The 14,458-nt window shown below is 49.8% G+C and overlaps 4 protein-coding genes across 4 annotated transcripts; 3 read left to right on the forward strand and 1 right to left on the reverse strand.

Moving 5' to 3' along the window:
* Positions 1–48: 48 nt before the first annotated feature.
* On the forward strand, positions 49–1,310 carry LAESUDRAFT_764440 (uncharacterized protein; the record flags this gene model as incomplete). The annotated part of the gene is made up of 7 exons (XM_040913436.1): positions 49–194; positions 250–574; positions 631–691; positions 748–896; positions 954–978; positions 1,147–1,206; positions 1,264–1,310. Coding segments are annotated over 7 exons (813 nt in total), but the record flags the coding sequence as incomplete, so codon positions are not given.
* A 2,942-nt stretch (positions 1,311–4,252) lies between these two features.
* On the reverse strand, positions 4,253–4,547 carry LAESUDRAFT_533092 (uncharacterized protein). The gene is made up of 2 exons (XM_040902844.1): positions 4,388–4,547; positions 4,253–4,333 (listed from the first exon to the last, which is right to left on the reverse strand). The coding sequence occupies exons 1-2, from the start codon at positions 4,512–4,514 to the stop codon at positions 4,308–4,310; spliced, it is 153 nt and encodes a 50-aa protein (XP_040758344.1). The 5' UTR covers positions 4,515–4,547; the 3' UTR covers positions 4,253–4,307.
* Positions 4,548–5,012: 465 nt separating this feature from the next.
* Positions 5,013–8,754, forward strand: LAESUDRAFT_816421 (uncharacterized protein). The gene is made up of 6 exons (XM_040914772.1): positions 5,013–5,634; positions 5,692–5,749; positions 5,868–6,088; positions 6,148–6,413; positions 6,467–6,969; positions 7,031–8,754. Exons 1-6 carry the CDS (start codon positions 5,274–5,276, stop codon positions 8,535–8,537), a joined length of 2,916 nt encoding a protein of 971 aa, XP_040758345.1. The 5' UTR covers positions 5,013–5,273; the 3' UTR covers positions 8,538–8,754.
* Positions 8,755–11,036: 2,282 nt separating this feature from the next.
* On the forward strand, positions 11,037–14,016 carry LAESUDRAFT_732100 (uncharacterized protein). Its single transcript, XM_040910171.1, has 10 exons — positions 11,037–11,892; positions 11,948–12,093; positions 12,148–12,472; positions 12,529–12,589; positions 12,646–12,794; positions 12,852–12,996; positions 13,050–13,380; positions 13,454–13,517; positions 13,572–13,626; positions 13,679–14,016. The coding sequence occupies exons 1-10, from the start codon at positions 11,335–11,337 to the stop codon at positions 13,729–13,731; spliced, it is 1,887 nt and encodes a 628-aa protein (XP_040758346.1). The 5' UTR covers positions 11,037–11,334; the 3' UTR covers positions 13,732–14,016.
* The last annotated feature ends 442 nt before the right edge of the window (positions 14,017–14,458 follow it).

Raw genomic sequence — 14,458 nt, forward strand, 5'->3', positions numbered from 1 at the left:
TCTTTGCGTAGCGTAGCACTCGTAGTATGTGCTGACTTTCTGCTGCAGAGGAAGAACCTCTCATCTGAGTACTACGACACCACCGACCCCTTCATTGATGACTCCGAGCTGGCTCAAGATGAGCACAAGTTCTTTGTGCAGATGAAACAGAAGGGCTTCTACGTATCAAGCGGGCAAGTTGTGCTGCTGAATAAGTGCATACAGACCTACCGCCAGCACTTCTCACGCATACTGATGCCCTGTCTTCAGGACGCCAACCAAGAAGCCAAAGTCCAAGAAGTTGAACATTCTCGCCCCTGCTGCCTCCGTCACTGCTGCACTGTCTTCTGGGCCTCTACCTCCATCCCTTGCAGGCCCACTGTTGATCCCGTCACAGCCAAGCACCTCCAAAGTATCCTCACCGAAGAAGAAGGAGCACAACACATGGGAGGAGCCTATAGCGCTCTTGTCGGATACGGAAGAGGAGCGCTCCGGCTCGAAGCGTAAGCTGGTCACAGAGATCAGCTCGTTCACAAATACGCTGAGCACTCCATCAGAGGGTAGTTCGAAGAAGAGGTGGAAGACCGTCGAGATCGTACATCTGCATGCTGTTTCATCGTTCATGTCGCTGATCTCTATGATCCTCCACAGCAACCGTTCCACCCCGAGCTAGAGGAGATGTTTGTTGCAATGAAGGCAGCGATTGCCAAAGGTGCGTTTCCTGTGTGGTCGCGCTCATCCAACAAGCATGCTCATACCCCTTTGCAGAGAACTGGGAAGTAAAGGGGAAATTCCCGCCATCACTTAAACCCATGCTCGCCCAAATCTCTCTGAAGGTGGTCATCCTGGGCGAGTACGACGATAACTTCTTCAATATCATGCCTCAGCTCTTTCCATATAATAAGTTCACCATAACGGTCCGTGTCCTACATTCTGTACACGTTAATTCATGCTGATGCCATCCCTGGGCGCAGAAACTTATCAAACAGACAATATGGCGTGAGCACACAAATCTCCTCATGGAGCGACAGACCTCATCATGCTATGAGCATTCATGGGCGTGTCTAAGTCTGTTATGCATGAATCTGTTTCGTGTTTACAGCGCTTCATCCACCATTGAAGATGCAGTCTGAACATACCGTCCACACCATCGTGCACATGTTCCAGAACCCAGCATCCAGTCTGAGGTGCAGGCTGCATTCATTGATGCAGCTGCACTTGGGAACGGTGAGTATCCTGTCATGTGCATTATATGCATCGATGCTGAACTTCACCCTGTACAAGTCATTGGGATGATCATAAGTGCTGCCCTTATGATGTATGCATCATGACCCTGGGTCTTTACTTTATCACCATCATTTGCTTTGTCGTAGGCTCCCTTGTACTCATCTGGCTTCAGTCGCAACAATCGCACATGACAGTAAGGCAGCATGTTTGAAGAGGATCAACACAATGGACCCGAACGGAGCGTTCTCGCTGACGAGTGAGTCGTATGTCTCCCTGCGCAGCACATTCGAGCTGAAGTCATATTGTCACAGTTGCGCTGATCCTGTTGATGTTTGCAGTCAAGTCAGGGGTCAGTCGATGGTTGGCGACATGCGAGGCCCATTGTGTCCATCATTATATTTGGTGCTCTCATTGTCTTCTTTCTTGTCTGGGAGGCCTAAGCAACTTACCACGCCATGAGTTCATCCATGGTTTATTTTACGTGCAGATGCTCATGCATGGGCCAATGCAGACAGCCAAAAATGTGAAGGTAGGAGAACTTCACTGCAGTGGAAGCTCTCGCCACAACGCTGTTTATGCAGAACGCCATCCCTCCTGTTGGCAGGAAGAAAGACTCTAGAATGAGGTCGCACGATCTGATCAGTTACCATTTATCGTGTGTAACCTAAGTGTCTCAACAATTTGAACTGACGAGCTCACTGTGCTTTATTTTGACATGAGCTATCATGACACTAGCAGTGCTATCTCATGATGAGAATTTCAAGTCAGTCTGCAGTAAGTCATATCGATGTCATTGAGGCCTTTGAGGTGACCTTAATCAGGTCAACATGGGATAGAAGGTCTTGCCCTGTGGAACCTCACCTTCACAGCAATGCCAGATCATGGTGCGATGTTCACCATTGATGATTTCATGTCTGACACACCATCACCCAGTGGCAATATATGCATCTGATCTTCCATGTACAGCAGGGGAGAAAAATCAATTGTTCCACATTGGATATTCTCATTTCTGAGAAGCCCTTGTGGTATGTCTCGGCATAGCTCTTAGTGTTCCACCGCTCTCACTGACTCAGGCCCTACAGGCTAGATTACAAAAATGCTAGCACGTATGCAGCCAAAGTGACAGGTCAACATGCCGCTATTCCACGCTTCTTGTTGAATGCGCTCTGGTTCTTTTCAAGTGGAGCATCTAGGTGCTGCTGCTAGAATCGAGTGCTGATTGTGAAGAAAACAATGCGTTGATTGCTAATTAATGCAGCGGTGGTTCAATCGTTATTTCTCTGCAGCATTCTCATCTCAGTCATGTTGTGGTTACAATGGATCTCTATTAAGCTCTTGGTTGCAAGCTTCCTGGTTTTTTTATATCATTCTGCTGCTCTTGCTGCCCAGGAATGCGCAATGGTATGGGCTCCATCTACCTCCTGGGTGATGCCTTATTCCCTTCGTCGTGCAAATGGTAGATGCTTGGTCGAGATTCTACGATAGGCAACGATAGCATGCACCAAGCACCAACTGTTGATGCTGATCCATTGTGCCTAGGAGATGTCATCTATGCTCAACTCTTTGGATCGTCTACGATAATATTGAACCTGATGCAGGCAGCAAAGGCACTGCTCGACCATGAGAGTGCCAAGTACTCTGATTGATGCAGGTTCGTGCTGCTGAGAGAACTGTCAGTAGCCCCTGCAGTCTGTGTTTGACATCTGACACCCTAGGTTGACAGATTTGTTCAGGGCCGAATATCGGCCCCTACAGTCTTCAACCGGTGCTTTATACACCACTAGTCCTTTATACAGCAGCATTTTTCTCAGTGATTTCTGAGTCAAATTGCTCAGTAAAAAATGCATTATATAGCTACTGGCTACATGGTTCATGGCCCATAGAAAAATATGCAGGTGGTTTGCCTGTTCTTTTGCAATATGGCATTTTTGCTGTTCAGAGCTTTTTAGCGAAATATTATTTTGGCTCTCATAGCATGTAGAGGGAGAAATTCTGAAATGTCATCATGCCAACTACATCTATATAGTCAAGAGGCATGTTGTATGCATTTATTTGAGCTGACAGCATGGGTGCATCGACCACAGTAGGTGATCTATTCCCGGAGAGGGGGGTCATGTCACATTCTGTCACATAAGATCACATGTGACCTCACGTTTTTCTGAGCTGAGTTGTGGCGAGAGCGTGACTATGCGTGACAGTGTATAGAGGAGTGGGAGACGCGCATTTTGGCCCTCTCGGCTTCTTTTATTTTTGTACATCACAGCTCTCATTAGCTTGCTCTGAAACTTTATGACAATATGCTTTTAGATTTCCTTAATAAGTGTAGATACTTTTTTTGAGGTGAAAGTGAGAAATGCTTGTACAGGAAGCTCAAACAATTTGAGCGTATAAAGGACCGATTGAAGACTGTACCATCCGACAAGCAGTGGCGTCAGCGCAGACAATGGATACAGACCGCTTGCAATGATGCGAAAGTGCTCATGAGCTACCGTAGCATTCAGTAGCACGAGACATATTTCCTACTATCAGAGGTGTGTAGCAGCTGTTTGCGAGTCATGTTATATTTCAAATGGTCACGCGTTTATGACTGTCATGATGATTCCTGTCTCACTGGCATGATGTGGCTTCCACAGCATGCCGCTATAAGTTTCTCGCTTCATCAGCAGCCCGGAAATATCACTGGAATACTCTTACAGATCAGTGCGACTCTTGCTATGATATCTGGCTGGGCGACTATCTCACCTACATCTCGTTTACTTTTTGCCAGTTCTTAGCATTCATTTGTCTCGGACTCGGCGGCATTTGGCACTCATGGAAGCTACCTTCTGCTATTGCGAACGAGGGCAAATTGCGGGTAGGCTGGCAGGCTCAACTTCCAAGGATCAACTTGCAAGCATCCACTCACCACCCGAATGCAGAATCGCATAGTCAGAATGCCACAATGTAGCTGGAGCTGTAACAGTAGGCCAGTTGATCATTTCTATGAAATGTGAGCAAGAACGATCAGATAGTTGTTGTGGCGTTTTTGTGCCACATGGAAGCCTTCGCCAGTTGAAACACGACTTGCTTGGTCTCGTGCGATCTCCGTCTCAAATTTTCTGTCATCGTGGACGAATATCCAGTGAGTCTGCATGATTTCTGAGTCAGCATGTTGAAAGATCGCCAACGCCACTGGGCCTACACGTTTCCTGTGTCATCACGGACGTCATCATATCGTGTTCATCTCCTGCCAGATCAAGCTCCACCGAACAGAACAGTCTCGAGGTAATGATAATGGCCTTGTCTCTCACTAGAATTATAAATGGCATGACGGTGTCAGCCGGAGCCAACCACCAGGCAACCATTTGTTCACGTTTGCGGTGGATACAAGAACCGTATCGCCGTTTCATGCTCGATACGAGAACGAGGCCTTGATCGCACCTGCTCTCTCGAGCATTGATGTAACAGGAATAGTTTGATTGTTCATCATGATGGTCTCACGGACTGGTGTCATCTGTGCAGTACCTGGCATGACTATTTACAGATCATGTTGTTCGATGAGCCTTGTATGATCGCAAATAACGACAAGATGATCGTAACATCATCGTAGCTATGCAATAGTTACTAGCAATATCGTGTGTGAGAAGCGAGCGGTCCAGTTAAGTTCACATTATGCATCTTGCCGCCAGATGATGATTACTATCAAGGGCGCCTGACTGGTACCTTCCTCGGGAACACTCAGCCGACTCCCGAGGTCCCTATCAAGTTGATCTTGATGAGGTCGGCAACTCATCCACAAACTAAGCGGTACAACAGACTATACAACACATTCCCACTTGAGCCGTGGCAAGTGCAAGTCTGACTCCATCCTGCGCCACGACTAGTGCCCCTGCAGATATATAAGACCCTGCTGTGCCATCATTGTGGACATCTCAGTACGTCTAATCCCCCACAGTCCTTCGTGTCCCCTACCCGCTGTAAACCGCCGCGGCAGCCAAACGAAACGAGCCATCTCCTGCCCCACCTTTCGGTTCTGACAAGCATACGCAGAAGGTCATCCGATTTACATCCGGTTGAACGACCAAAATATGTCACAAACAGAAGCGTTGCAAGTCTTGCCTGATGTCCTGGGCCCAGCGGCTCATGACAAGATCGATCAGCGACTCTGGGAGTACGTCAAAAGATGGCGTAAAATCGGAGATAATGCTGGTGTGGCTGCAATGCTATTAAAGATGAATCCCGACGATCTGCAGGAGCACGAGGGTACTCTTGGCGTTGTCCTGTTTCATGCTCTCCGGGCGCAGAGCGACCGCGAAAGTCAGATTCGGAAAGAATATTCGGATGCATTGACCTGTCAGGATGTATTCTCAGGACCTCATGCCGAGGAAATCTTGCAGATGATGAAAACCTGCGCTGAGAACGGCAGTTTTGCAGCCATCCGTAACCTCAGTACGTCCAGTCATTCAGCATGCACGTGTCAAGTTATATGGGGCTTATACTCCACAGGTCTATTCAGAATACCCATTGCTACTGAGGAAACCAACTTTGATGCAGCTCAAAGTGAGTCAATTGAATTATACACAATGCTCCCGATGTGACTGGCAGCGCATAATTTACAGAGCAAGGTGAGTATAGTCGGAATTAGAATGAGACGGTGGTTCACTCATTCACGCGATATGTACAGCAACGGTATCGGCATGGTCAAGAACATTCTATGGCACCGCTCATCAAACACTGTACAACAGCATCGAGAGGATGAACTCTTCTCGCGTCCCGGAGCAATTGTACTCCAACTATGTTTCTATTGTCCAAAGCTCTGGTACCGGAAAATCACGCACGGTCGACGAAATGGCTCGCTTGGTGTTCACATTTCCCTTCAATCTCCGTGCGGAAGGCGACTCAGGTGCGCCGTCAATCTCAATAGTTTGAAGTTTAACGTTCACCGTGTTCCGTTCGAAACAGGCTATGCATATCCTGTCGCAGATTCCAAAATCCGTGATTTTCTGCTTGAAGAGGGTTCCAAGGAGAACTTTGATTCTATAGTAGCTGCTTATCTAATCTTTTTCAAGCATCTATTCGAAGCGACTACACAAACGCTATCTACTGTTGGGAGCTCTATTGAAGACCAGACGGCGGGAATTCGAAGTAACGCACCACTAGCCGAAGAATGGAGAGCGCATCTTGCAGAGGGTGATACGAGAAAGCAATTCTATGAGAAAACGGTAAAAGTAAGTGACCTCTCCGGACATTTCGGTTCTTCGTTCACGACATCCATCTTCAGTATGTCAGACGGTTGCCAGAAGTGATCGAATTGAAACAGAACGAAGGTAGCATCAAGCTCAATTCATACGCTCAGCGTGCGGTCGAGGCAGGCGAAAATCTAATCAAATCCCTTGTGCATGATGAGTCTGCCGAGCCTGCCAACTCTCTACGTCTGGTCATGTACTTCGACGAGGCCCACTCACTGATGCAGCACAGCACTAAAGGAATAGACACTGGTCGCACTCGCTATCATGCTCTATGCAAGGCTATTCACCAGCTAGCAGCCCTTCCTCTTTTCGTTGTGATGTTGTCAACAACTTCGCAGCTTCACAAGTTATCTCCTGCAAAGATATTCCATCCCTCAATGCGAGTGCAGGGTGGAAAGCAGGATGATCTCCAAGCACCGATCACTGAAATGCCCTTTGATCTCCTCTGTGACAACCAGACTTTGGTTCCTCCGGGAGGAGTAACGCTGACGGATGCATGCTCGTTGGGATTTATCTGTCGGTTCGGTCGACCACTGTATGTGCTTTTTTTGGCTTTCATCATGATGTGACGATAGCTAAGAGGTTTGCTTAATCAGCTGGAGAGCATTCTTCATGTCTGAAGATCCTGATGTCCAACGTATGCTGGTGGACACAGCGTACTCGAAACTCACCGGATTCCAACTTAATCAGGCGCTCGATGAGACTACTGTCCACCGCAGTCGCGCTCATCTTGCAGCTTTGAGCACTCGATTGCTTCTGGAGTTCGAGCCTATTCGCGAGCTGGCCCGTAAAGCGGAGGTCGAATTAGTCGAAAGCAACCTTCGGATTGCCTATAGCGTTCCGAAGCATCGTGAATATCTCCGATCGGGCTACCCGTCAGAGCCGATCCTCGCCGAGGCTGCTGCGCGCTTCTTGATTCGGAGCAGATCTTCGGTTCCCGCTAACCTGGCATATTTCATCGAGAGCGGATTGATCAACAAAGGCGAGAGAGGCGAGCTTGTTATGCGCTTGCTGCTGCTCGAAGCTTTCGACAAGGCAACAAGGAAGCAGTGTGGAAACCCCGAGGACCCGAAGCGCATAACGTTCGACCATCCCATCCCAGTCATCGACTTCCTACAAGCGCTCTTCGGTGAGGACAACATGGAAACAGTCTTGGACAAGGACCCACACAACTGTGCGAACTGGAGAACGTTCAGAAAGGCGTTTGGGAAAGCGTATGTTCACTTCACGCATTTCGGAAAGTCGGAAAACGAGTCCGTCTCCAACCAATTTGGCGCCTGGGCGGCCATCATGCGTGGAATGGCTATGCAGTGCTCCACAAATCAGAGGAACATCGATTGCATCATACCAATAGTTTTCGACCTCAAAAAGAAGATCACGCCAGATAGAATGAGCGCAATCCTCATCCAGGTCAAGAACAAAGAAGAGTTTGAGGTGCTGGCGATAGACGAAAAGAAGCTAGATGGTGTAAATGACTTCTTTCGGAAAGATAAAGGGAGGACATTGCCAGACAATCGCCCTTACATCACGATTGCGATGCACCTCGGCATCCAGGATGCCGCATACAAGACGTCACTGCCTAAAGGAAAGCTCCATGAATTGGAGGCCTCTTTTCAATGTGTGGCGCCGACATCCCATGTCAGTACTCGCTCGACGACGGAGGAGCGAATGGAAACTCTGTATGATCCCGACGATGACTTGGTCCCCCCCGAAGGACCGCAAGAAAAGAAAAAAGATATCCCCCATCCGCGATACGAGATTGTGGCCAAGAAATGCTACCCCAAAACATTTGCAGCTATGCTCGACCATAGGAGCAATGTGCAGGAAGCGACGAGCATTTATGCGTACTTGTTGGGTGGCACAGGTGTCTACGACGAGCATCCGAGACAGGAGGAAGAAAATCTCGCGGCTCTGCGCAACTTGAAACCGGGATGGAGCGTTGGAGATGACTACTACGACTGGACCGGTAACAAGTTCCTATGCGGGGAAACGCCCGGACGCAGACGAATGAAGTCAAATGACTCGCAGGATGCAGTCCCAATGCTCATAGACGGAGGCGGATCACCTGAAGACATCGTGATGGGTAGTCAAAATTCCGATTGAATGAGCGCACCGAGCTCAGTGACTGAGAACTTGTAGGCCGCCTTGGAGAAGACACACCGGTGTGCCGTGTTTGAGCTCCCCTCTATCGAATCATGCCAATTGTTAATGTATGCATCTATGTAATGCTTGACGGAACATTCTATATCCAAATAATTAGTGCTGCAGCGCGGCAAGAATGTACATACCATTGCTCTCTTGGACATCTAATGAAACGCACCCGTTATCTTATAAATCCAAACTGCATTGTGTTTGAGGACTTCATAAAACCATTTGACAACGTAAATAAACCCCCTGCAACTTCATGCGCATAACAAGATACGCGCATGGCTCCGAGAAAGCTCCAAAGGCGTGATGGAGAACAGTGTCGGTTAATAACTTATAAGAAAACATTATTAGCTTACCGCTCTGACTTTACCTCGAGGTCCGCCACTGATAGAAATTTTCAGCGTATCAGAACGGTCCAGTCTGTGGGTCTCCGATGCACATACCGCTTAAGTTTGCAGAGGAAGATACTGGCTAAGATCGAATGCACGTCATGTCGCCGCTTTCGAGGTCAGGAGCAAGATGCAAAGTGAGGAGTGATTTGAACGCGAGTTAAGGTCTTTGCACATGCGATTTCAAAAGGCACTCAATTGAACATTACCTTCTGCTATCCCAAGCGACAAAACATGAAAACAAAGTTATCTAGCGGGTCAAGGTTTAATCAGATGGAGGCACACCCTGGCTCATTTTTAGAGTGTTGCATGACATCAAAAATGTCACCTTTCAGCTGGCCTTCGCAGAGCCTCCACCAGTTCAAACATGAGTCAGACCATTTCAGTAGGTGAGATGCATCCGTATAAAATGAGCGGCTGTGGGTCCCCGCAAGCCATGCAGTCTGATAATGACTCGACACGGCACGACACAAAGCGCGTGATGCCGCCGAACAGATCCTACGAGCACATTCTGTGGCACCCTCGCGGAGATACTGCAGCACGTCAACGATGACGAGCACGGCCGCGCCGTACTCGAACTCCTTCCGAGCGGTTTCGTTTCGATGGGCCAGGGTGTCAATAAGTCAGGTACGCGGTACGATATGTTGAGGAGCACGTACCAAAAGGATTAGACGGCGTGCCTAGGCGTGTTGGTGCTGCATCCGAGACATGCGACCTCTGTTAAAACGCCGTGGCGGTGCGATTATAACTGGTCCAGTGATAAAGGGATAACTCGGAGGACGCACTATTGCATGTGTTCGATGAGTCACTGGCAGCGCTGTAGCGGACCGATTGCCGGCTGCGATTGCTGTTTTCCCATTCCTAGGACATTTGTTTTGATATATTGATCTCAGTTACTTGTCAGGGCTTGAAGGCAGCGGTCGCTGTATGCATAAAGAGATCTGTAATTATGCCTTCATGTTCACAATCTCGTCGTAGGTCATCAAACCGTAACGTCCCAGTACAATCTGCAGCCATCATTTTTTTTTAGTAAAATGTAACCGGAACGTCCGAGAACATACAACAACTGAGTGACTTGACTCATTGAGTTGTCACGAGTCTGCACAGATTGTGCATTCGACAAGACTTCTCGAAGACATCCATCCGCAATTGTGGTACATCCAAGAACCGCAGGATAGTCCGTTTCTCTCGTCGCCTAAGCGATCGTCCATACACGTGGCCACACCACGGTTCGTGATCCTGTCACAAGGATGCGTTGATCACGTGATCGAGGCCACAACGTCTTCCAGTTCGGGTCCGAGCGGTTTGGACCGGGGTGGGAACATAGGCCCACTGCAATTTACGATTGAGAAGAAGAATTACGTTCTCAATCGAATTAAGACAGTACATTCGGTGAAAGTCTAGATCGGTGACCGCCAGATAATGCAGGAAGAAATAAGGATGACAAGACGTAATGGCTGGCAGGAAGGCTTTTGTAATAATTGTGTCCACGTAGGTATCTTATCAATGACCGGAGGGATCCAGGGAAGATCACGTTCGCAAGTGAGATGGGGCTGGTACTGGCGAAAAGGATCCAAATTCTCAGACCATGATGCAGGAGTTTCAGAATGGAGCTTACGGTTGAAGATTGGAAGTCTCAACGTCATGGAGCCTGTTGCAGATCAAAGATAAGCTGAGCGAGCATGTAGCTCACCGGTGATCCCTAAGGACGAGCGGCAGAAGCGCAGAAGCTCTGGCTGATGTATCAGGAATTTGATGCATGCGCCGGGTGTGATATCCGCCTGCGTGCTGTACTCTTCACAATCCATGTCATGCTCAGAGAGGAATGCTCGAGCAGGTGTTACAAAATACAGTGGCCAGCGACGGCACATTGAGCAGCACAGTCCGAATAGAATGCAGAGTATAAACGTGAGAGCACAGAGCGATCGACGTCCGAGTCGGAGATTACGGCATTCTGCAGCGTTCCGATTCTTATTTCCGTGACATGTTCCACCGCAGTCACCATTTCAGCGTCAGCGACAAAGGAAAGAATTTTTCGACTCAAAATGATGGACGGAAGAGCGGACGAGAGTAAGGAGGAAAGAGAGGAGGAAGATGCGGAGGCGTCGTAGATGGAAAACGCCGGACCAATCACGACGCGGGGAGCGAGCAAAGGCCGCGCCGAAAGACTCGCATTAGGTCAAATGGCAAATCGTAAACCGGCGAACCGAAACAAGAATATATGGCCCCCGTCCCCACCGCCCCCGCCTCCTCTCTTCCGCCTCCTCCTCCCTCAGATATCTGCCTTATTAGGCAACTTCCTCCATTTTTCCCTCTCTAATTGCTCCTTTTAAAACCCTTCTCTTCGTTCCATACTGCACATCATGGCCAGTGAGGGCGAGGAAATACAGGCTTTGAATATGGTGTACCCGCCGTCGGCGTCATCGCGGTCGTCATCGTCGACTCGTCAGAGCCCCATCGCTATCGATGATGTCGAGTCCTCCCCCGACTCCCTCGTCCCCATCAAATCCACCGTTAGCGGCTCTCGTACTCCTCAGAGCATCGAAGCGGCCGTCAAAGTTGAGGAGAATGTGGTTGCGAAGGAGACGAAGGCAAAACCACCCTCGAGCGTCACCGCACCTGGCAAACCCGTGTCTACCACGACCGGCGCCAAACCGAAGTCCACCAGGCCCACTCTCCCTCGCTCTCCCTCGCCTGCTCCTCCTGCTCTCCCTATCCGCCCACCCTTGCAAACAATTCGTTTAGATATACCGCTTGGTGGTCCGGAAGATTATGAGGTCGACATTGCCTCGCTCTCTAATGTCGCAGGCCAGCGCCCACCGACACCTGTAATTGTTCTCAAGGGAGATATCAGTGATGATAGCCACAGCGAGGGCGACGATGAGGGCGATGGCAAATCTGAGAAAAGGAAGCGGAGAAAGGTGAAAGTCTTTGCGTAGCGTAGCACTCGTAGTATGTGCTGACTTTCTGCTGCAGAGGAAGAACCTCTCATCTGAGTACTACGACACCACCGACCCCTTCATCGATGACTCTGAGCTGGCTCAAGATGAGCGCAAGTTCTTTGCGCAGACGAAACAGAAGGGCTTCTACGTATCAAGCGGGCAAGTTGCGCTGCTGAATAAGTACGTACAGACCACCGCCAGCACTCCTCGCACGTACTGATGCTCTGTCTTCAGGACGCCAACTAAGAAGCCAAAGTCCAAGAAGTTGAACATTCTCGCCCCTGCTGCCTCCGTCACTGCTGCACTGTCTTCCGGGCCTCTACCTCCATCCCTTGCAGGCCCACTGTCGATCCCGTCACAGCCAAGCACCTCCAAAGTATCCTCACCGAAGAAGAAGGAGCACGGCACACGGGAGGAGCCTATAGCGCTCTTGTCGGATACGGAAGAGGAGCGCTCCGGCTCGAAGCGTAAGCTGGTCGCAGAGATCAGCTCGTTCACAAATACGCTGAGCACTCCGTCAGAGGGTAGTTCGAAGAAGAGGCGGAAGACCGTCGAGATCGTACGTCTGCATGTTGTTCCATCGTTCATGTCGCTGATCTCTATGATCTTCCACAGCAACCGTTCCACCCCGAGCTGGAGGAGATGTTTGTTGCGATGAAGGCGGCGATTGCCAAAGGTGCGTTTCCCGTGTGGTCGCGCTCGTCCAACAAGCGTGCTCATACCTCTTTGCAGAGAACTGGGAAGTAAAGGGGAAATTCCCGCCATCACTTAAACCCATGCTCGCCCAAATCTCTCTGAAGGCGGTCATCCTGGGCGAGTACGACGATAACTTCTTCAATATCATGCCTCGGCTCTTTCCATATAATAAGTTCACCATGACGGTCCGTGTCCTACATTCTGTACACGTTAATTCATGCTGATGCCATCCCTGGGCGCAGAAACTTATCAAACGGACAATATGGCGCGAGCACACAAATCTCCTCATGGAGCGACAGAACACGCTCTTGAAGGAGCTCAAGGTGCTCGCGGACGAAGGCTTCCCCAAGGCGAAAGAAGAGTGGGAGAAGAATGTTCGACAATGGGGTACGTCTCTATATTCCACCTTCTACAGCGTCTCTCACCACACCAATCTACAGAGAAACGCCAGGAGCGCGCCAAGTTAGCAGCAGAGACCGAGACAGGGGGCGCGGAGGGGTCGCCCAGCGCTGCGCCCTCTGTCGAGGGCACACCCGTCGCGTCCGACTCGCAGCCGACGCCGCGGATGAGCGTGTCCGCGCTGGCTCAGCGCGGCTCGGTGGATGAGGCCGGAGACGAGACTGGGCTCGAGCACGAGGATGGCCCGGGGGGCCGGGGGAAGGACTCGCATGCCCCCGGGAAGAAGTACAGGCTCACGGACACGATGAAGGCGATTATATGGCAGCTTGTGTGCTTGAGCAATGAGTGCTGTCGGATCGAGAATGAGAAGAAGTGAGTGTGATGGGTTATGAGCATGTGCGGCGACGGGACGGGCATTGACTGATGTTCCTTTTTTGTTTTGTAGTGCGCTGGAGGGTTCAAATCAGGTGGTGAGTGATCAGGGTGTAAGGAAGACGCTGTACCAAAGGGTAAGCGATATATGAATTGTCTGTGGTGAAACGTTATGCTGACTTTCAACACAGATTGTCAATGCATTCCCTGAAGGTTGGTTATCCTCGGGCCAGATCTCTCGTGAGGGTAAGTGCATATGTTCATGTCTCTCCATTTCTCCAGCTCACCACATACCCAGTGAGCGTAATGAAGAAGAAGTACGAGAAAGAGGTCATGGAGAACGAGGCATGACTTCACTGCCGAGCTCATATCCTCTCCTCTTTCCTCAGCCTCCGCCCCCGACACATTTCCCTGCCACCGCCGTTCTTTCCATTCAGCACTTGGCTTCTGTACGTCTCCTACTACACTACTCGATCGCGATGGACGCGTGTACACCAACCATCTTCGCTATTCGTACTGTATTCCTGCCTGTTGTTGTAATACACCGAAGCATCCAACGCCCTGTTGTGACTCATACGTTGGCGTAGGTTTGCCGACATGAATGAATTCAAGTGAATTTCATACTTTAGAAATGGGGCACCACACAGGAACGTGTGTCTGCCACGTATGAAGGGTTGCAGATAGCGTTCCGGGAAAAAACTCACGAACAAGCTCGTTGCATCATGCAAAGTATTACCAGACTGTGAGAGCTTGTCTCAAATCTTGGGTACACCGATTCTATTTGTCGACTTGTTTTGCAGATCTCTAGGCCTGGCATTGCCTGCCGCTTCAACACCGGGCTGGCAGAACGAAGACCGTGCTTCGAGAATGGATCCCTCTAGTTTCAAGTGAATGCCAGGTGAGATTTATCGAAACAAGCATCCGGATCACGCGCAACCACCTATGGCGATGGGGGCAATCATGGAATCATTGACCACTGTGGACGATGGACGACGGAGACCTTGTGCAAGTAGAAATCCCCTCGAAGTGAAAGCGAGCTTCAGGACCGACGGCGCGGCTTGCTGTGCTTGTATCGACT

Source organism: Laetiporus sulphureus (assembly GCF_001632365.1).
Source record: "Laetiporus sulphureus 93-53 unplaced genomic scaffold LAESUscaffold_77, whole genome shotgun sequence".
Taxonomy (NCBI): domain Eukaryota; kingdom Fungi; phylum Basidiomycota; class Agaricomycetes; order Polyporales; family Laetiporaceae; genus Laetiporus; species Laetiporus sulphureus.